The sequence below is a fragment of the Pan troglodytes genome, chromosome 20 (genome assembly GCF_028858775.2).
Source record: "Pan troglodytes isolate AG18354 chromosome 20, NHGRI_mPanTro3-v2.0_pri, whole genome shotgun sequence".
Classification (NCBI taxonomy): Eukaryota; Metazoa; Chordata; class Mammalia; order Primates; family Hominidae; genus Pan; species Pan troglodytes.
In genome coordinates, this window is record NC_072418.2 from 18,566,203 (window position 1) to 18,585,957 (window position 19,755).

The 19,755-nt window shown below is 45.9% G+C and overlaps 1 protein-coding gene across 2 annotated transcripts; it reads right to left on the reverse strand.

The window, feature by feature from the left end:
• Positions 1 to 252: 252 nt before the first annotated feature.
• On the reverse strand, positions 253 to 19,157 carry CYP4F11 (cytochrome P450 family 4 subfamily F member 11). Of its 2 annotated transcripts, XM_009434924.5 has the most exons (13): positions 19,111 to 19,157; positions 18,496 to 18,694; positions 15,944 to 16,088; positions 13,918 to 13,971; positions 13,700 to 13,827; positions 11,256 to 11,377; positions 10,307 to 10,577; positions 8,871 to 8,937; positions 8,544 to 8,673; positions 1,344 to 1,477; positions 1,184 to 1,248; positions 887 to 969; positions 253 to 491 (listed from the first exon to the last, which is right to left on the reverse strand). In XM_009434924.5, the coding sequence occupies exons 2-13, from the start codon at positions 18,691 to 18,693 to the stop codon at positions 314 to 316; spliced, it is 1,575 nt and encodes a 524-aa protein (XP_009433199.3). In that variant the 5' UTR covers position 18,694; positions 19,111 to 19,157; the 3' UTR covers positions 253 to 313. The 2 variants fall into 2 exon arrangements, with proteins under 2 accessions (XP_009433199.3, XP_009433200.3); XM_009434925.5 differs by lacking the exons at positions 13,918 to 13,971; positions 19,111 to 19,157 and having other exon boundaries at positions 18,496 to 18,853.
• Positions 19,158 to 19,755: the final 598 nt, after the last annotated feature.

Here is a 19,755-nt window from a genome sequence, read left to right on the forward strand (position 1 = left end):
CCTTAAACCCATTCTTAATCCTGTTCCCTCTCCTGCTCAAACACCTCCCAGGGCTCCCTACTGCCCACAGGATAAAGTTTTTACTTGGGCTCTGGGAGAACCCACTAAGGGCCTAGATGCCCTGTGCTCAGCCAGAGAGGCCGTCAGGGTTTTGGGTTCAGAGACGTCACCCTGCCTCCACCCACTCACCTCCCTTTCTTAGATCCCACCAGTCCCCAGGAGCCCCATGCTGGCTGTCAACGAGGCTCAAGCAGAGGTGTCAGCATAGTTTTATTTCTGGGACTCTACAGAGGTGGGTGGGTGGGTAGGACAGTCACTGTGAGTTCGCACCCAGGGGCTCCACCCGCAGCCAAAGTCCACCCTCCGCGCGCAATATCAGCTCGGGCTTCCTGCGAGGTTCAGTGTGGGTCGGCAGGATGCGGAAGTGCAGCAGCGTGAGCGCCAGGACCACCTTCATCTCAGCCATGGCGAACGCCTGCCCGATGCAGTTTCTGGGGGCAAAAGTGAGGGAATCTGACTGTGCCCATGACCCCCATCCCGGCCCCATCATGCTTAGAACCTGGCCTGGGACTCCAAATGCACCCAGATAGGCTTGAAGGGCAGAAAGAGGGGATAAGTGTCCACAGGACTCCCATGTGTGCTTGCATATCCCCCAAACCTGGCCCAGGCTCCTACCCCCAGTTCAGATAAACAGATGAAGGAGGGGACTCTGAGCACACCGCAGACCCCTCTAGGACCTTCCCAACCCCATTCTGTGAACAGTTGCCCATGAACTCCTGAGGAAGGGAGGGAAGGAGAGCTGGAACTGGGACCATCTGTAACTTCCCCCTTTTTGGACCCCTGCACCCATCATGCCATCTCTGCCTCAGACACAGGCCACCCTTACCTGGGCCCTGCCGAGAAGGGAATAAAAGCCAGAGGTGACCTCTCCTTGATGTTCTCTTGGTCAAAACGGAAGGGGTCATAGACCTGCAGGTGAGACCAAGAAGGCTTGCTGGGTGGGGTCTCCCAGTTGGGTGGGGTCTCCCAGTTGTCTCCAAGACCCCCGGCCTTGGAGAGACATTTTGGCAGATGTGTCTCCATTGAGGGGAGGTGATGTTGGATTTTCCTGGTCAAAACCCTGTCACCTCCTCTAGGAACCTTGGAATGGACTCCAAAAAGGGTGGGGTGAGGGAGGCAGTACCTCAGGGTCTGGCCACACAGTTGGGTTGTAATGGAGCCCGATAATATTGATGAGGCAGACAATGCCTGTGGGAGAGAAGAGGGCAGTCAGGACAAGGCCCCCCTGCCTGAGGGACCCCTCTTGCTACCCAGGAGGCTCCTCCCCCTGAGGCTGTGAGCACCTTTGGGGATGACCCGGCCGTCTGGGAGCACAATGTCCTGCGTGCAACATCGGGAGATGACCGGGACTGGGGGATGCAACCGCAGGCTCTCCTTAATGCACATGGTCAGGAAGGGCAGCTGGGCCAGGTCATCCCTAAGAAAACACCCCAGCCCCAATCATTATCAAGGGAACAAAGACACAATTCTCCAGCTTCTCTGTTTCCAAGTGAGACTTTTTCTCCCTATCACAAAATAAATTCCACATGGATGAAATACTGGAGAATTTAAAAAGCAGAAAAAAATTAGAAAAGCAGAAAATTAGAAAAGTACCAGAAAAAAATGGTGCCGATTTTTTAAAGATTATTCTGAGGAAAACACAACACTCTGAAGCCAGCTATTAAAAAGGTTAACATATTGGCCTAAAGGTAAATACCCTTTATGGCAAGAAAGCAAACACAAAATGCAAGTGAATAAAAAACAAAATACCCAGATCCACAGTTTTGCTCTTATTCATCATTGTATTAGCGATAGTAGCAAATGCAATTAGACAAGGGAATAAAAAAGAGAGGAATGCAATTTGAAATGTGGTGGTGGCAGACGGTGATTTTATACTTAGAAAAACAGAACACTTCACTGGAAAACATTTATAAACATTTAAGACCCAGTAAGGGAGCTGAATTGTTTGCTTAATCTTTCTTCTTTTTCTGTGGCTGTTTAAAATTTTAATACATTGTACACTTAAGTGGCTCTAAATTTAAAAACTATAAAACATCCTCTACCCCTATGGCCCAAAGTCACCTGCTTCTTCTCCTCACAGGTTGCCTAAGTTATTATTATTTTTATGTATCTTTCTAGAGCTAATTTTTAGTATCTTAAAAATATGAGTACATCATATACTATACACATATTCCATATCTTTTCTCATTTAACAGTATGTCAGTCTTTTCTTGTGTAGCTCCTGGGACTTGTATCAAAACAGGGTTATCCCTACTCTGAAGCTATAAAATAATTTTCCCATGGTTTCTTCTAGAGCTTTTAACAGCCTTTAAAAAAAAAACTATATGCTTGGGTAATCTAAACATTGTCTTATTATAAGACATGGCAACCAGATTGACTTGATTTTTTTTCCAGGAAAATAACAAGCATCTGGAAAAAGATAAAAGATAAGATATTAATAATAATGATAATAATATAAAATATCTGAATTAAATTTTAACAAGAGATGTAAAGTCTCTGTATTTCAAATGAATTTATACATTTCCCTCTATCTGAATAAAAGATACATTTCACCATAGCAACAAAATATGTAAGGATTGATTTAACAAAACATGCATATGATATCTAAGCAAATATTTTAAGCTCTATTAAAAGCTTAAATATTATTTGAATACATTAATAACCATTTTACTATGACAAACTATGTGTCAATATTATGATGTTACCTGTTTTCGCACATATCAATCACATATTCAAGTCAAACAAGAGAATGTATTCAGTGCAAATGATAATCTATCTAATTTTTAGGAACTTGATGAACTTACTCTAAACTTTTTTGGGAAGAAAAAAATCATAAAGAGCTAGGTCAATCTGAAAATAAAATATTAGAGAAAAGCAAGTCGGTTTAGGCAAAGAATGCATGACTAAGACCTCAAAAGCAAATGCAACAAAAACAAAAATAAAGAAATCGGTCCTAATTAAACTAAAAAGCTTCTGCACAACCAAAGAAACAATCAGCAGAGTAAACATGCAACCCACATAGTGGAAGAAAATATTTGCAAATTATGCAGCTGACAAGGGACTAGTATCAAGAATCTACAAGGAACTCAAACAAATCAGCAAGCAAAAAATCAAATAACCCCATCAAAAAGTAGGCAAAGACATGAATAGGCATTTCTCAAAAGAAAATGTACAAACGGTGAACAAACATATTTAAAAATGCTCATCACTAATCATCAGGGAAATACAAATTAAAACCACAATGAGATACCCCCTACTTCTGCAAGAATAACCATACCTAAAAAGTCAAAAAACAATAGATTTTGGTGTGGATATGGTGAAAAGGGAACACTTTTACATTGCTGCTGCAAATGTAAATTAGTACAACCTCTGTGGAAAGCAGTAAGGAGATTCCTTAGAGAACTAAACGTAGATCTACCATTCCATCCAACAATCTCACTACTAGGTATCTACCCAAAGGAAAAGAAGTCATTATATGAAAAAGACACATGCACACGCATGCTTATAGTAGCACAATTCACAATTGCAGGGATATGGAACCAATCTAAGTGCCCACTGACAAACGAGTGGATAAAGAAAATGTGACATATATACACCATAGAATACTACTCAGCCATTAAAAGGAATGAAATAATGTCTTTTGCAACAACTTGGATGGAGCTGGGACCATTATTCTAAGTGAAGTAACTCAAGAATAAAAAACAAAATATCATATAGTCTCACTTATAAGTGGAAGCTATGCTATGAGGATGCAAAAATATACAGAGTGATATAATGGACTTTGGGGACTCAGGGAGGGAGGTTGGGAGGGAGGCAAGGGATAAAAGGTTACATATTGATACCACTGCTTAGGAGACAGGTGCACTCATCCATGTAACCAAAAACCACCTGTACCCCACCCCCAAATTATTGAAATAAAAACAGAAGAGAAAGTCATTCTACCAGACATTAAGACCTATTACTGAGTTTCAGTAACAAATGTAGCATGGCAAAGCTGCAAGAACAGAAAAACAGACCAAAGAATGGAATAGGGAGCTCAGAGACAGATATGTGAATAAGTGAAAACCCACATCTGGTAAAGGAAGCCCCACAAAACCCTGGGAAATGGATGGATAGTACAGCTACAAAAGAAAATGTGGACAAAACTGGCTTCATATAAACTAACCAAAAGTGTCCCCAAGAAGTCAAAAGGCAACAAAAGACAGAAAAAAAGATTTATTTTAACACATAGTTTCATAAGTAAATATGGGAAAATAACCCAAAGGAAAAACAGCAATGTAAGATGATCTCTTCCACAAAAAGAAAAAAAAATGGCAAGAGATGTTCTATCCCACTCTTATTTAAGGAAACGTTCACTAAAAGAAGAAATATGCAGACTGACAAAAATTTAGTGTGGTGAGTCCTCAAAGATCTAGGGGCAGAAATACCATTTGACCCAGAAATCCCATTACTGGGTATAGATCCAAATGAATATAAATCATTCTGTTATAAAGATATATGCATGCATATGTTCATTGCAGCACTATTCAGAATAGTGAAGACAAGGAATCAACCCAAATGCCCATCAGTGATAATCCAGATAAAGAAAATGTGGTTCATATACACCATGGAATACTATGCAGCCATAAAAATGAACAAGATCATGTCCTTTGCAGGAACATGGATGGAGCTGGAAGCCGTTATTCTCAGCAAACTAATGCAGGAACAGAAAACCAAACACCACATGTCCTCACTTACAAGTGGGAGCCGAACAAGGGAAACGCATGGACACATGGTGGGGAACAACACACTCTGGGGCCTGTCACAGGGAGGGGTTGGGGAGGCGAGAGCATCGGGAAGAATAGCTAATGGATGCTGGGCTTAATACCAATGTGATGGGTTGATAGGTGCAGCAAACCACTATGGCACATGTTTACCTATGTAACCAATCTGCATAGCCCGAAACTTAAAATAAAAGTTGAAAATAATAATAATAATAATGTAACACTCTTGGTGAAGTTATGGGAAAGCTGTTGCCATCAAACTCAGCTAATAGGAATAGATTTTTTATTATTATTAAAATTGTGGAGTAAAATGGCCTTTTATTCTGCAATTGCACTTTTGGGAATTTGTCCTGCAGAGATATTCACACAAATAAGCAATGGTCACTGTACACACATGCTGACTGCAACAGGTTTAATTTAGCAAAAGTCTGAAACAAGCTAAATATACATTGATGGAAAGACGTTTAGATAAACATCCACACAACAGAACACTAGTACCATAGAATACAATGCAACTACAAAAAAGGAGGAAACAGGTCACTAGGTGTGTCACACAATGCAGGCTGGAAGGTAAATCAGTACAGAGATTCTGGAAGGCAAATTGGCCATATCTACAATAACTGGAAAGATACACAAGTGCTTTCAACAAAGGTGTGAAACAAATAAAATATGGAATGTTATGCCATGCTAAAAAAAAAAAAAAACAGCTGTAAGACACACTGTTGAGTGGCAAAAATAAGCCACAAAATGCATATATGTAAATAATAAAGGGCAAAATACATAGTATATATATATATATATGAAATACATATTTCTATGTATATGGAAATATATACATTTCATTGACTCCTAATTATTAAATTAAATAAACATATTAATAACATATTATAATTTAATAATTAGGAATATATATAGTATATATGGAAATATATATTTCTATGTATATGAAATATATACATTTCATTGACTCCTAATTATTAAATTAAATAAATATGTTAATAAATTTAATATATATTAAAATATATAAATATGTATATATTTCATTGACTCCTATTTATATCAATAAAATACATAGTATATATATGGAAATAGATGATATAGATAGATCGATGGATGATAGATAGATAGATAGATAGATAGACAAGAAGAATGAATAGATAGGATAAAGGATGGATGGATGGATGGATGGATGGACGGATGGACAGATGTATAGATGTATAGATAGATAGATAGACAGATAGATAATTAAGCAGACAGTTAGATGACAAATTGATGCCTCAAGAGACCCCTTTAGGGAAAGGGAGGATATTAGGTGGGGTGGTGGGAATGTCAAGGTTAAACCCTGTCTTATCTGTAGTGTCTCATTGAGTCCAAGAAGAATCTGTTCTCATCATTGTTTTTGGAAGTCAACACTCATTTTCCATGTATAAATGCAAAATAGAATGGTACTCAGTCTTTAAAATGAAAAGAATCCTGTCGTTGGTGACAATATGGATGATTCTGGAGGACATTATGCTAAGTGAGATAAGCCAGGCACAAGAAGACAAATAGCAAATGATCTCAATTACCTGTGAGAGCTAAAATAGGTTGCATAGAAATCACAGAGACAGAAGAAAATGGTGGTTGCCAGAGGAGGGAGTAAGAAAGAACAGGAAGATGTTGGTCAAAGGGTACAAGTTTCCATTAGACGGGAGGAAAAAGTTTTGAGATCTATTATATGCATGGTGACTACAGTTAATAATAATACATTATGTTTTCCAAAACGGCTAAAAGAGAAAATTTCAAATGTTCTCACTGCTAAAATAATAAGTATATGAGGTAATGGATATGACCATCAGGTTGATTTAATCATTCTGCATTGTGTACATCATAACATCACAGTGTACCCCATAAATATATATAATCAAAATTTGTCAATTAAAAATAAAGACAAATTAAAAAGCAAACTCATTTTCCAAAACTCATATTTTGAGAAAAACAGAAGATCGTAAAGATACATTGTTAGTGGGCAGACCTGTGTCTATTTTATGTACTCCTACTCACACAGAAAAAGAGAGTGTGTGTTCATATACAGTGGGCATCAGGATAGCCATTTTCTAGGACACACAGAAAACCACTGATGATGGAAACTGCCAGAGTGAGGAGTGTGAGACTTAAGAAGGAAGCTCATTGTTTATCAAAATTTTTGGCCACTTTTTTAAACAATGTGTAATTTTGCTTGAAATCTTGGTTTTAAAAGCATAAAAATGTTTCTCCACCTTACAGGACCCTGTGCTGAGCAAAGGCTTGGATGTAAGGGCGCTACCTTCAAAAGGCCTGTCCAACTCAATGTTTCCTCTCCATCCCCAGCTCCTCGCCTGGCTCAGACCTCAGAATGTCCTTCCCTGGGACTTCCTTCTACAACTGGTCCTCTCCAGTATGCCCTCTACACTAGCCCTAAAAAGATTCTCCTGCTACCTGTCCCTTCCCATTGCCCTTGAGTTAAAATTGAAGTTCTTGACTTTTTTTTCCATGTATTCCACACCCAGGCTCTGCTGCCATCTCCAGGTTCATCATCTCATCATGACTCAGTTTCTCCCTCTCTATTCATCCCTCTGTTTCTTTCTGTCTTCCCTCTCTCTTTCTTTCTCTCTTGCTTTCCTTCTCTCTCCATTCTCTTTTTATGACCTTCTCCCTCCCCCTGCACACAAGCCACTTCTCTCTTTCCCTCTTTTCTTTCTCTTCTCTCTCTCTGTTTCTCTCACTCTTGGTCTCTCTCTCTCTCTTTCTGTCTCTCTCTCTCTCTCTCCCTCTCTTTCTCACTCCCTCTCTCCTCCCTCGACCTTTGCCTAGGCTCTCTTCTTGACCTGGAGCCCTACTGCATCCAGATATCTACTGATCATTATTAAGGATCTCAACTGAGACACCTCACTTTTCTTTTCATCTATTCATGTCTTTTAGAGAAAAATTCTCACTATGTTGTCCAGGCTCATCTTGAAGTACTGGCCTCAAGTGATCCTCCTACCTCAGCCTCCTGAGTGTCTGGGATTACAGGTGCCAGCCACTGTGCCCGGGTGAGACACTTTCTGTACCCCCAGTCATGCTCCTCTTGTTCTCAACCTCATCCCTGCTCATGTGGGCTGGGAGTTTCCTGTCCTGGGACTGTTCCCCCACCAGGCTGGGAGCACCTGGAAAACAGATCGCAGGGCTGGATTCTTCCAAGCTCTCCAGAGCACCGAAAGGTGCTAGATACAAAACTGGGGATAGGAATGCAGTGTGGGAGCATTTGCTGAATGAAGACTGGATGGATGAACAATGCAGGTGTTCTGGATAGGAATGAATGACTTTTACCCTCAGGTCTCTCTTATAAATCCCTGGACTGTACAACAGGATTGAAATTAGGGTACGGAAGAGCAAACATTCAGAAAGTGAAGATGTTTGAAAAAACATGATAATTCAGTGAAAAGAGGAGGTGGAGGAGAAATTCATTTGCTGAACACATGCTAAGTGGCATCATCTGCCTTCACATGCTGTCACCAATTCTCCCAGCAGCCCAGGTCCCAAAAGCCTGCAAACCATCCCCTGCTGGCCGGGCTGTGTATTAAGCCCTGCCTCTGAGATTTGCACCGATTCCCACTAAGCGATAATGGAAGAATTGACCAAAAAAACTCCCTCCCTCTGCCCACCTGAGGAGCAGAACCAATGAGAAAAGATCAGGAACAGGCCAGCACCTGCACTCACCATTCAATCTCTATAGGTTCACGGTCCTTCAGAAGCTCTTGCACTTCTTGCCGGCACTGTTCCTGGTATTCTGGGTGCTTTGCAAGGTGGTATAGGACCCAGGAGAGACCACTGGCTGTAGTGTCATGGCCTGAGGGGCAGCCAAGCAAAACTGGGTTTCTGGGCTGCTTCAGCACCAGAGGGAGGAGAGCACCCAAACTCTGAGGCCCTCAGGAGAATGTAGGGAGGAGGAGGATGGGCAGAATGAAGTGATCCAGGGTCCACCCACTATGTTCCTGGGATGGAGAGGCCCCTGTCCCCACTGTAGTCCCACACTGAGACCCTCACCCTCAAACATGAAGGTGTCAGCTTCTGCTCTTATGTCCTCATCAGACAATTCCTTCCCATCTTCATCCTGGAGAGAAGGCAAGACAATATCCCTGCCCCAAATCACACCAGCTCTGAAGGCTCTTGAGTCAAACCTAAGATAATTTCTGAAGATCCATCCTCCTTCCAGAAACCCAAGCCCATCATGCACTCCTAGATGTCTCTTGGTCACCACCATCAGAGCCCACCACCCACAGGCTTCCCGCTGGCTTCTTCACCTCCTATTTGGCCCTGCTGGGAAGAGTCAATGACCTATGGATATTTTCTTGTTTCGAATAATGAGGACTTTTGGAGTAAAGCATTAACTGGCAACCTGGGTTACAGCATATTTCAATGGCAATTTCGCTTGGAGGTTAGAAATTAAGTATTGGCTGGGCGTAATGGCTCACGCCTGTAATCCCAACACTTTGGAAAGCCGAGGCAGGTGGGTCACCTGAGGTTGGGAGTTCGCAACCAGCCTGACCAACATGGAGAAATCCCGTCCCTACTAAAAAAAAAAATTAGCCTGGCATGGTGTTGCATGCCTGTAATCCCAGCTCTTCAGGAGTCTGAGGCAGGAGAATCACTTGAACCCGGGAGGCAGAGGTTGCAGTGAGCCAAGATCACACCATTGCACTCCAGCCTAGGCAACAAGAGTGAAACTCTGTCTCAAAAAAAATGAAAGAAAGAAAGAACTGAAGTATTACTCTGAATGTATTTGCTCACATTCTACAGTGGTAAACTCAGAGAATCCTTCTTATCTTTCCAGAAGGCATCTGGGTTATAAACCTATAAACCTACAGGCATGGCGATCTCACTGGAAAGGAGTAGTTTTTATTCCAGAACAAAGCAAACATCCTCTCTCTCTCTCTCTCTCTCTCTCTCTCTTTCTCATTCCCACTCTCGCCCTGGAAGGAAGAAGGGGCAGATGTGCTAGCTAGCTATCCTATATAAGCCCCAAGATGTATACTGTGGGGCCCCTCTCTGCAGTACATTCTGGTGTATTTACAGGTAAAAACATTGTGTTACCCTAGAAGGAATATGGGAATAGAGAGCCAGCTCTACAATCCTACTCTGGTTGCTGCTATTGCTGTGAATGATGAATAGGCTGCTGTGATCCAGGGATTTGGTGCATCTGTCATCATAGATACAGACATAGATAGATATGCATAAAAATATGTCAGCCTAACTTGCTAACATGTAAGTAGAGTAAAATCTCGGCTCCTCACTATTTCAAACTTAGCAGTCCCCTGCCAGCTGAATTCCACAGAGTCATCTCTCAAACCTATCTCTGACCTGTCTTTTTCAAGCATGTTCCATGGCTCCCAGTGCCCTTTGGATCAAGTCCAAGTTCTTTCATTTGACAGAGGCATAAATCTCCACTCTATTACTTGAATTCACATCCCAGAGAAGCCTACCTTGCTCAGCAGAAGCACATCAATGAAGTCTAAAGTCTTGGACTTTGCCTTGTTCTTGAGGAAATCATCAATACCCTGAGTGGGGAGGGTGCGGCGCCGCTCCTGGATGACGGCATCTGTGAAGTCGTGCACCAGGTGGCAGGCCCTGCGGAAGCGCTGCCCATCAGGAGTGAGATAATACAGGAAGTCCGTGTGCAAGAGAATCTGCTGGTTTCTCTTTTCTACAAAGGCACTGAGCTCCAAGATGGCGGCAATATATTCACTGGGCTTCCTGCATGAAGGAGGTAACAACTTAACATATGCAAAGTCCCAGGAGCACCTCTCACCAGCAGCTAGAAGCTACTGCCCATCAGGAAATTGAGTATCCAGAAACAGCCAGGAGACTTGACTCTCCAAACTCTCTTCTCTGAGGCATCCCATCTCTGAGAGCTGCCTCCATGCACCAAGGTACCCAGAGCATAGCTTGGACACCATGCTTCTCTCCTGTCTCTCCCACCCAGTATCCAGCCTGCACTCTTTTCCTTCCAAAAGCTGTTCACAAAACTCAGACCTCACTGTCTTCCAGCTCTTTCTGACCCAGCCCCTACCATAACGGACTTGCATTCAATGTCTGCTCCATGTAGCGTCTACATGACAGGCAGACCTCCACAGAGCTCAGCTGTGACCACATCTGTCATCGGCCCAACCCCCTTCAAAAGATTCCTGGGAACCTCCTGATAAAGTTCATGCCACTTTTCCTCATTTTCAATGTCCTGAAATCTATCCCCTGTCTACTTCCACAACCTCATGTCTACTGTCTCTTTCCCCCTCCCCATCCTTCAAAGCCCAGCTATGACACACAGAAAATGCCTTCAGAAAGGCACTTCTGGTTACCCCGGTCAGCCATCCTTTTCCAACCTACTCCCTTGGGTTCCAGGCCCAAGTTCTCAGGTCCTAGGAAAGGACTCACTCCTGACAATTGCTTTCAAAGCTGAAGACACATTTCTGCAGACTGTCCAAGGTCATGAGGCTGATGTGTTCAAACATGTCCAGTCTGGCGCTGCCCTCTGAGGCCAGGCGCTGCCACTTGTCCTGGCCAGAGAAAAAACAGAGCCAAAGCTGGGAACTGCCTCCTGGGAGCACCTTCCCAGACCCAAACATCAAGATGGACTCCCTGCAATCATCCTCCTGGTCCTCTGCCCCAGGTACCCATCCCCAGGAAGGACCAGCCTTGGATAGGAGCAGAAACTGTTACTATTAGGAGATAAAGACTCATGGCTGGGAGTCGAGAGATCTGGGTTCAAGTCCCAGTTCAGCCTCCTATGATCTGTGTGCTGTTGGTCAACCTCCTGCACTCCCATAGGTCCCATCTATCAAATCTTCAGTAACAGTTAGGACAACATGCTTTGGGGCCAGATAAACCAGGACAGAATCACTGCTCCACCACTCGTAGCTCACTTACTATCTGGTTGAACTTTGGCAAGCTCCCTAATCTCTCTGGATCTCAGTTTCATAGTCTGCAACAGGGCAAAACCAACCAAAGCCTCACGGGGTTATTAAAATTAAATTCCTAAATATGTATCATGGAGTTGGCAAATGGTACTGTTTCTGGGATATGGTGAGTGCTCAGTAAATGTTGGTTTTACTCATCTCCATTGCTATAAATTCATTTCAAAAATATCCCTATTGTGGGAAGAGAACATTACACACTGGGTCCTGTCAGGGGTTTGGGGACAAGGGGAGGGAAAGCATAAGGACAAATACCTAGTGCATGTGGGGCTTAAAACCTGGATGACGGGTTGGTGGGTGCAGCAAACCACCATGGCACATTTATACCTACGTAACAAACCTGCACGTTCTGCACATGTATCCCAGAACTTAAAGCAAATGTGTGTGTGTATATATATATACACACACATATATATATACACATATGTACACACACACACACACACACACACACCCTGTAGTTGTTTGGGCCATTTCTCAGAATTGTGTTTGCAGAGAACAACATTGAGAGATAAGGCAATGACTGCTCCTGGACACATATCAGGCTTGCTTCTGCTTGCTAAAAAAGCACATTCCCGGCCGGGTGCGGTGGCTCACGCCTGTAATTCCAACACTTTGGGAGGCCAAGGCAGGTGGATCGTGAGGTCAGGAGATCGAGACAATCCTGGCTAACATGGTGAAACCCCGTCTCTACTAAAAATACAAAAAATTAGACGGGCATGGTGATGGGCACCTATAGTCCCAGCTACTCAGGAGGCTGATGCAGGACAATGGCGTGAACCCAGGAGGTGGAGCTTGCAGTGAGCAGAGATCACGCCACTGCACTCCAGCCTGAGTGACAGAGTGAGACTCCAGAAAAAAAAAAAAAGAAAGCAGATTCCCTAAGCCTAGTGCTCCTTTCCTTCCATGCACCGTACTGCATAAGCAGGCAACTATTCAAACCTCTCTATGGCACCCTGTGGGATTTAGGTGGTTTGGAGAAATTATGCAAACCAAGAACATGCTGCTTGCTATGCCGTGAGTAATAAATCGCTGTTTGTCTCTGACCCAGGACTCTCGTATCTCCTTGCAGAATCCATGAAGTATTAACAAAGCTAGCTTATCAGCTTGCAATTAAGAAAAACATCCTAAGCACTTCACAAAATCCCAACTCCCAATTCTTCACTTCTCCCTTTGCACTGTGATTTCCAGCAACTTCTATTAAGAGATGGAGACTGTTTTATGACCCTTTGGGTCTGTGCTGACCTAAGCCTGGTTGAACTTTGAAACATTGCAGAGAAAATGTCCAGAGACATTGCAGTCTCCTGGCAGTCTCTCAGAACCCAGTCTGTGCCATGTGAACAGCAGGGTGCCTCCTGGAGGCAGAGAAACACATGGAGAAAAGTCCAGGTGTCACAGCTGAGGCCATCCCAGGTCAGCCTAAAGCTAGCAAAGCCCCAAACAAACATGTGAATAAACTGAGCCAGGATCAGCAAAGCTGCCCACATGACCCACAGCTGTTCATGTACCAAGAGTGATCCCATCCACATGCAGAAGAACCAGCCAACTGTCTCACACACTTGTTAAGTATAATAAACCCTTATTGCTCTAAACCAATGAGTTTTCAGGCGGTTTGTACTCAGCAATTGCTACTATGCAATCTTGATCTTTACTCTCTTGCGTTTGAAGGATTTCTGTGAGAGAAGCATGGAAACTCACACATTTTGAGACATACTATGTGCTGGGGACATGAATCCATTACCACCTTTTAAGTAGAGATTATTATTCCCATTTTACAGATAGGGAAACCAAGGCTCAGAGAGGAAGAGCATTGGCCCCAAAGCACAACCAAAATTCCAGAGCAGATATGTCTGTGGTCCCTCTGCCCCAAGGCTCCAGCTGGGACCCAGAGTTCAAGGGACTCACGTGCATGATGTTCACACTCTTGTTGAAAATCTTCATATAAGGCTTCAAGATGTTGAAATGGAAGGCAGGCGTCAACATCCGACGGTGGCGGCTCCACTTGTCACCACCACTCAGCAGGAGCCCATCCCCTGGCAGGGCAACCAAGGACAGTGGTCAAGGGCAGCACCCTCCCTTATCCCTAAAGGATATCCCCAACCCCATTCACCTCAATTACTCACCCAGCCAGGGCTTCAGGAAGCCATAAAAAATCATATCCTTGGGTGCGACAGCAGCTGACATGATTGAGGACCATCAGTGGCCATGGAGAGGGGTAAGAGAAGGACTTTGGGTATGGAGGAATGCTCCCAGCCAGGGGTGTGCACTTCCACTCATCCCACCCAGCATAGCAGGAAGAAGGCCAAGGGTAGAGGAAGAAGGAAGGATGATGGAGGAAGGAGAGACCAGACCAGGCTGCAGCGACAGAGTAGAGCAATAACACAGCATGCTCCAGCACACAGTGACATATCTCCTACATGGTCCAACATGTTCTGCAACACCTGAGCATAGCTCAACACTCTACAGAATGCCTTTACAGGGACCTAGGACACTCTGTCTACTCCCAGCAGTCTCTGCTATCTTCTGACATGAATCTGGGACCTGGAATATTGCCCTGACAGTTGTTAACATTCCCTGACATGGCCAAAACACATATGACAAACCCTAAATGACACAACATGCTCTGCCATGGACCTGAGATGGTCTGATATGACTTCTGTGTACCCCAGTGACGGGTCCTAGATAACATTTAAATATGATGTCACTAATGTCCTAAACACGGCCCGGGTATAACCAAGCCTATTCTTCGGCATAATTCAAATCTACCCTAAGACCTAACTCTACTAAGACTCAAATAATATCTCAGACAGTTCTCAAAGATTCCCTGGGTCCTACACCTTGAACAAGCACCAAACATGGCCAAGACATCTGAAGTAGAATAAAAAGACAATCTCACACTACATCTCAGACAAGAACCAAAAAGACTCTGACATGCCCCAAATGTCCTCAGCCACAACTGAGCCCCACACATGATGACTTCTGTATATGATCCCAGGTGGAAGCATATACCAGATACAATCAAATATAATGTAGAAAACATAGGCTATCTATGGGACCCTTGGAAGAAAGGTGGGCTTTCTGATTGGAACTGGGCTTCTGAGACTCATCGTTGACACCATATGAAAAGGCAAAGTGACACAGAGAATGGTAAAATCGAGAGAAGGAGATAGATTCCCAGTGATGTGGATTAATTGACACCTGGATCCAACCATGCCTGAAGACCACTCTCCCCAGACTTACAGCACATTGATTCTCTTTATTTGCTTAGACCACATGAGTTTGAGTTTCCATCACTCGCAACTGAAAGAGACTTCAGCAGCCAGAGAGAGCTGAGGACCTGCCCAGAGTCACTCAGCATCCTGAGGTTATAGCCATAGTTTCTGTGGGATGCTTCCCCTGCCCCTGCTTAGTCTGGCCTGTTCAAGCACAGGATGAGCAGAGGTAAAGAAAGGGCCCCAGACTGGGCTGGGATCTCCTACTGGAGATTGCTGGGGCCTGGAGCAGGAGAGCCATGAATAGGGTGGATGAGTGACAGGATGAGGTAAAAGGAATAAACTCACCAGACTTGAACATCACATAAATAGCAGCCCAGATTCTCCACCAGCCTCAAATCCCCCTAGTACCATAGGCTTAGGGACAGACAAGGCTGATGCCAGGCCTGGCAGCGGTACCTGGATACTAATGATGTCCACTGCATCACCCTTCCCCTTGCTTTAAAATCTTTTTACTCATTTTTCCAGCAACTCCTCCTCCAGGAAGCCTTCCAATCTGCCCCCAGGAAAGAGCTTGTTCTCCCAGTTGTCACACCCATCTCCTTCTTGCCAATTCCTGACTTCACGAAGTTTGAGATATCTCTGTCCAGATCCATTTCCTCAAGCATGGGGCTTTCTCGAGGACAGGGACCTAAATTGAGGCTTCTTGGAGCCCCAGTGGTGCCCAGAACACAAAGGCAGAGAGAGATGGCAGTGGAGGGAGGAGACGCTGACATGGGGGTTCGTGAATACATGAAGGAAAGGGGAACATGGCTGAGAGAGAAGCAGGAAGAGGGGCCTGGGTCCTGCAGGGTCCACACAGAAGCTTGGGGAGGGGAGAGGCTAGAAGGCCTTTGATGTTTCCCAGCCCCCACTACCACAAGCTCTGCACGGGTACCTGAGGCACTGGTGATAGGCCGGATGATATCAGGGTGGCATAAAATGAGGAGGGGGAAGGTAGGACCCAGCCACAACTTAAAGCCCTGGGGATATGTGGTCACCAGCTGGGTCAATGTCTTCATGCCCTCTTCCGTGGGAGTGACCTGAAAACAAGGCAGAGGCCGTCAGCCCTTGTGATGGTTAATTCTAGGCGTCCTGAATTAACCATGAATTCCACGTGACCGAGCCAAGAGATGCCCAGATAAAACATGCTGGTAAAACATTATTTCTGGATGTGTCCATCGGTGTATTTCCAGAAGAGATTCACATTTGAATAGGTAAACTGAGGAAGGATGATCCACCTCCCCAGTGGGGGTGGGTGTCATCCAATCCTTTGATGGTGCAGATACAACAAAGAGGCAGAGGAAAGGGTGGATGTGCTCATCCATCTGCTCCTGTCCTTGGACATGAGAACTCCAGGTTCTCAGGCCTTTTGGGACTCAGACTGAATTTACAACACCAGTGTCCCTGGTTTCTGGCTTGCAGATGCTATATCATGGGACTTCTTGTCCTCCATCATCACATTTTCCAATTTCCGTAATACACTCTCTCTGTCACGCTCTCTCTCTCTCTCTCTCTGTCTCATACATGCATGAGATATAAGCGGGAATATACCCTGTCAATTCAGTTTCTAAAGAGAACTCTGAGTAATGCACCTCCTCACCAGGAGCCACAGCAAGTTCCCCCTGCAGCCTCCAGATGTGGTGCAGCCTCTGCCCTCAGCATCGTGTCTGGATTCTGAACAGCTGCAGAGAATCTCAGCTGACCCCTGCTCCTTCTCTCTTGGGGCTGTCTCCAAGATCCAAAGATAATGGCCGGGTGTGGTGGCTCATGCCTGTAATCCCAGCACTTTGGGAGGCCATGGTGGGTGGATCACCTGAGGTCAGGTGTTCGAGACCAGCCTGACCAACACAGTGAAATCCCCGTGTCTACTAAAAATACAAAAATTAGCCAGGCATGGTGGCTCACACCTGTAGTCCCAGGTACTCAGGAGGCTGAGGCAGGAGAATCACTTGAACCTGGGAGGCGGAGGTTGCAGTGAGCTGAGATCGCACCACTGCACTCTAGCCTGGGCAACAGAGTGAGACTCTGTCTCAAAAATAAATAAATAAATAAAAGATCCAAGAGTAAATACCAAAGCAGAGGGAGAAGGCAAGCTGTCTGCTCAAGAGGATGTGTTTTCTCGTCTTGGAAATGGTTTCAACCTGGGGATGGCCACATGGAAAAGTCCGCATGGAAGGAGGTCTGTGGACAGCAGTGTGGCCTCAGGACTTGTCCCTGAGGCTGGTTCCTACATCCCTTTCACGTCCTGGCTGGTCCCCACCAGCGGCTGTTCCTCCCACACTGGGGACATTCCATTCTCAGCAGCCCCCAGGCGTAGAGGAGTGACTCTTAACTGTCTACAGTAAGCACCTCCTGCAGGCCAGGCTCTGTGCTAGTGTGTCCTATTCACCCTCCACTGCACCGATGGACACGCCCATCAATTTTGCCATTTACAAGTGAGCAGACCAAGGCCATGTCCCCCAAATGGGAGAGCAGGTCTAAGTCGGAGGCCAAGGTCTGCGGAGTCAAGGACAGCTTCTGAAAAGAGAAGGGAGTGGCCAACTTTTATTCAGGCAGGTAACAAGGCCGACTGGGACATGTTAGTGAGGAAGAGCAAGATAGGAGGAAGGTGCCTCCAGAAAAGGAGGCAGCGGGAGACTGCCCACGCTTCTCTTCTGGACCCTCTGTGTCCCTGCGTATAGAAAGGGGCTCAGAGCTAATTCCTGTGAGAAAGCAGCAGCACAGAGATGGGCAGACACAAGCAAATGGGCCAGGCAGGGAGTAGTCCCTGGACAGTAGACTCAGGAGGCCTCAAGTCCAGCAGTGGAGAAGGTGCAAATGCCAGGAGATCTTTGCTCTGTGCACCCATACCACTCCCACAGGAGCCCCTCAGAGGTGCAGTAACACAGGGAAGACAGGCAGGAAAAAGATCCAAGCAGGCTGGAGTGGGAGGACAGGGAGGTGAGAAAGACTTGGGATGGCACATCAGAGGAATGAGTGAGTGAGGAGAGGAATGAGTGAGTGAGGAGAAGAATGAGTGAGGAGAGGAATGAGTGAGTGAGCAGAGGAATGAGTGAGTGAGAAGAGGAATGAGTTAATGGGCAGAGGAATGAGTGAGTGAGGAGAGGAATGAGTGAGTGAGCAGAGGAATGAGTGAGTGAGAAGAGGAATGAGTTAATGGGCAGAGGAATGAGTGAGTGAGGAGAGGAATGAGTGAGTGGGGAGAGGAATGAGTGAGTGAGGAGAGGAATGAGTGAGTCAGGAGAGGAATGAGTGAGTCAGGAGAGGAATGAGTGAGTCAGGAGAGGAATGAGTGAGTCAGGAGAGGAATGAGTGAGCTGCCTCCCTCTCTTCTCTGTGTTCCCACACCCCAGCCACCCTCAAAACCCAGCTCCCTGAGCCCCATTCCTGCCCCTCAGGAACTCCATGCGTCCTGAGATCCCAGACCCATCCTGCTGACAAACTCACCAGGCCCTGGTGTCCCCAAAACCAGTTCTGTTTCGGGGGTTGAGGAAAACACTGGAGGCGGCGGCAGTTGTCATAGAAGGTGTAGGTCCAGGCCAGGACGCGGGCCAGGAGCCAGGAGGCCCCAACCAGCAGCAGAAGCAGCCACGGGGATGCTGCCACGGGCCCGAGGCCCAGCCAGGACAGGCACAGCTGCGGCATCCTGCAGGGCAGATGGGATGGAGGGTGGGATCCTGAGGCCCAGGGAAGGGCCCAGGAAGCTCCAAGGACAGTGGAGAGGGGCAAGGATGGGCAGTGCTGGAGGCAGATCAGGGAAGGCTCTGAGATGGGTAAACAAGAGCTGAGATCTAAAGTCCAGAAATGCCCAATGAAAACCAGCAGCCAAGTGGCCTCCAGTTACACAGAAAGGGAGAGAGAGGCTGATTAGAATCCAAAAAGGCCCAGCCTGAATCACTGGGAGGTTGCCAGGGGTCCAGTTACCAGGAAATCACCAGTCTCCCAGGCCAGCAGCCTTGACCCACCCCAACCTTGGGCAGTCCCCTCCCCATCCCAGGCCAGGACCCTCCAGCCCTGCCACTGCCAGCCTGGCTCCTATCAGAAGCAGCTTGTCCCACATACCCTCCTCTCCCACTCTGCTAGGAGGTCTTTGCCTCTGGCCCCTGATTTCGGGAAGGCTGTGGGAGGCGAGGCTGGGCTGGGCTGGTCGAGCCAATCCCCATGGACTGGGTGTGTCTTCCAAGCCTGGGCAACCAACCAAAACCTGGCGTAGGGCCAGCTGGGTGCAGAGGAGCCAGCTCAGGGTGACACAGCATGGGCACAGGATCCTCAGGTCTCAGCATCTCACACCTGAGTGGGAGGGGATCTTGAGGAAGAGTCAAAGGTGACTCTGAGCCCCAAAGTTTACAGCCACCTTGCCCTTCCAAGGCAAGGGTGTGGCAGATAAAGTCATGAACTTGAGAGTTCAGGTGGCAAGAGAGTGGGGCCAGGCCAACCATTGTGCCAGATCATGTTCTGAGCTCCTCTCCACATGTGGTCCAGGAGTTCATCATGCACCATTTCTCAGTGCAGACTTAGGAGATTCAGAGACAGAAGCTCCTGGCCTCTGGCTTCACAGTCTGGCAGGAGTTCAAGCCCTGCCTCCAGGCAACCCAGGGCCTGGGTCGAGACATGACTGACAGGAGTAGGAACAAACTATCTAACTGTGCTGGGGATTACCCAGTCAGATTTTAGAGATAAAGAGCCCCGCTGGAGGAGAATACCTGG

Excerpts from the sequence above, each read along its gene's own strand:
- CYP4F11 (XM_009434924.5), bottom strand. The coding sequence starts at position 18,693 with ATGCCGCAGCTGTGCCTGTCCTGGCTGGGCCTCGGGCCCGTGGCAGCA. Across the intron at positions 16,089-18,495 it reads TTTGGGGACACCAGGGCCTG|GTCACTCCCACGGAAGAGGG; the intron begins GTGAGTTTGTCA and ends CCTTGTTTTCAG. Across the intron at positions 10,578-11,255 it reads TTTGAAAGCAATTGTCAGGA|GAAGCCCAGTGAATATATTG; the intron begins GTGAGTCCTTTC and ends TCCTTCATGCAG.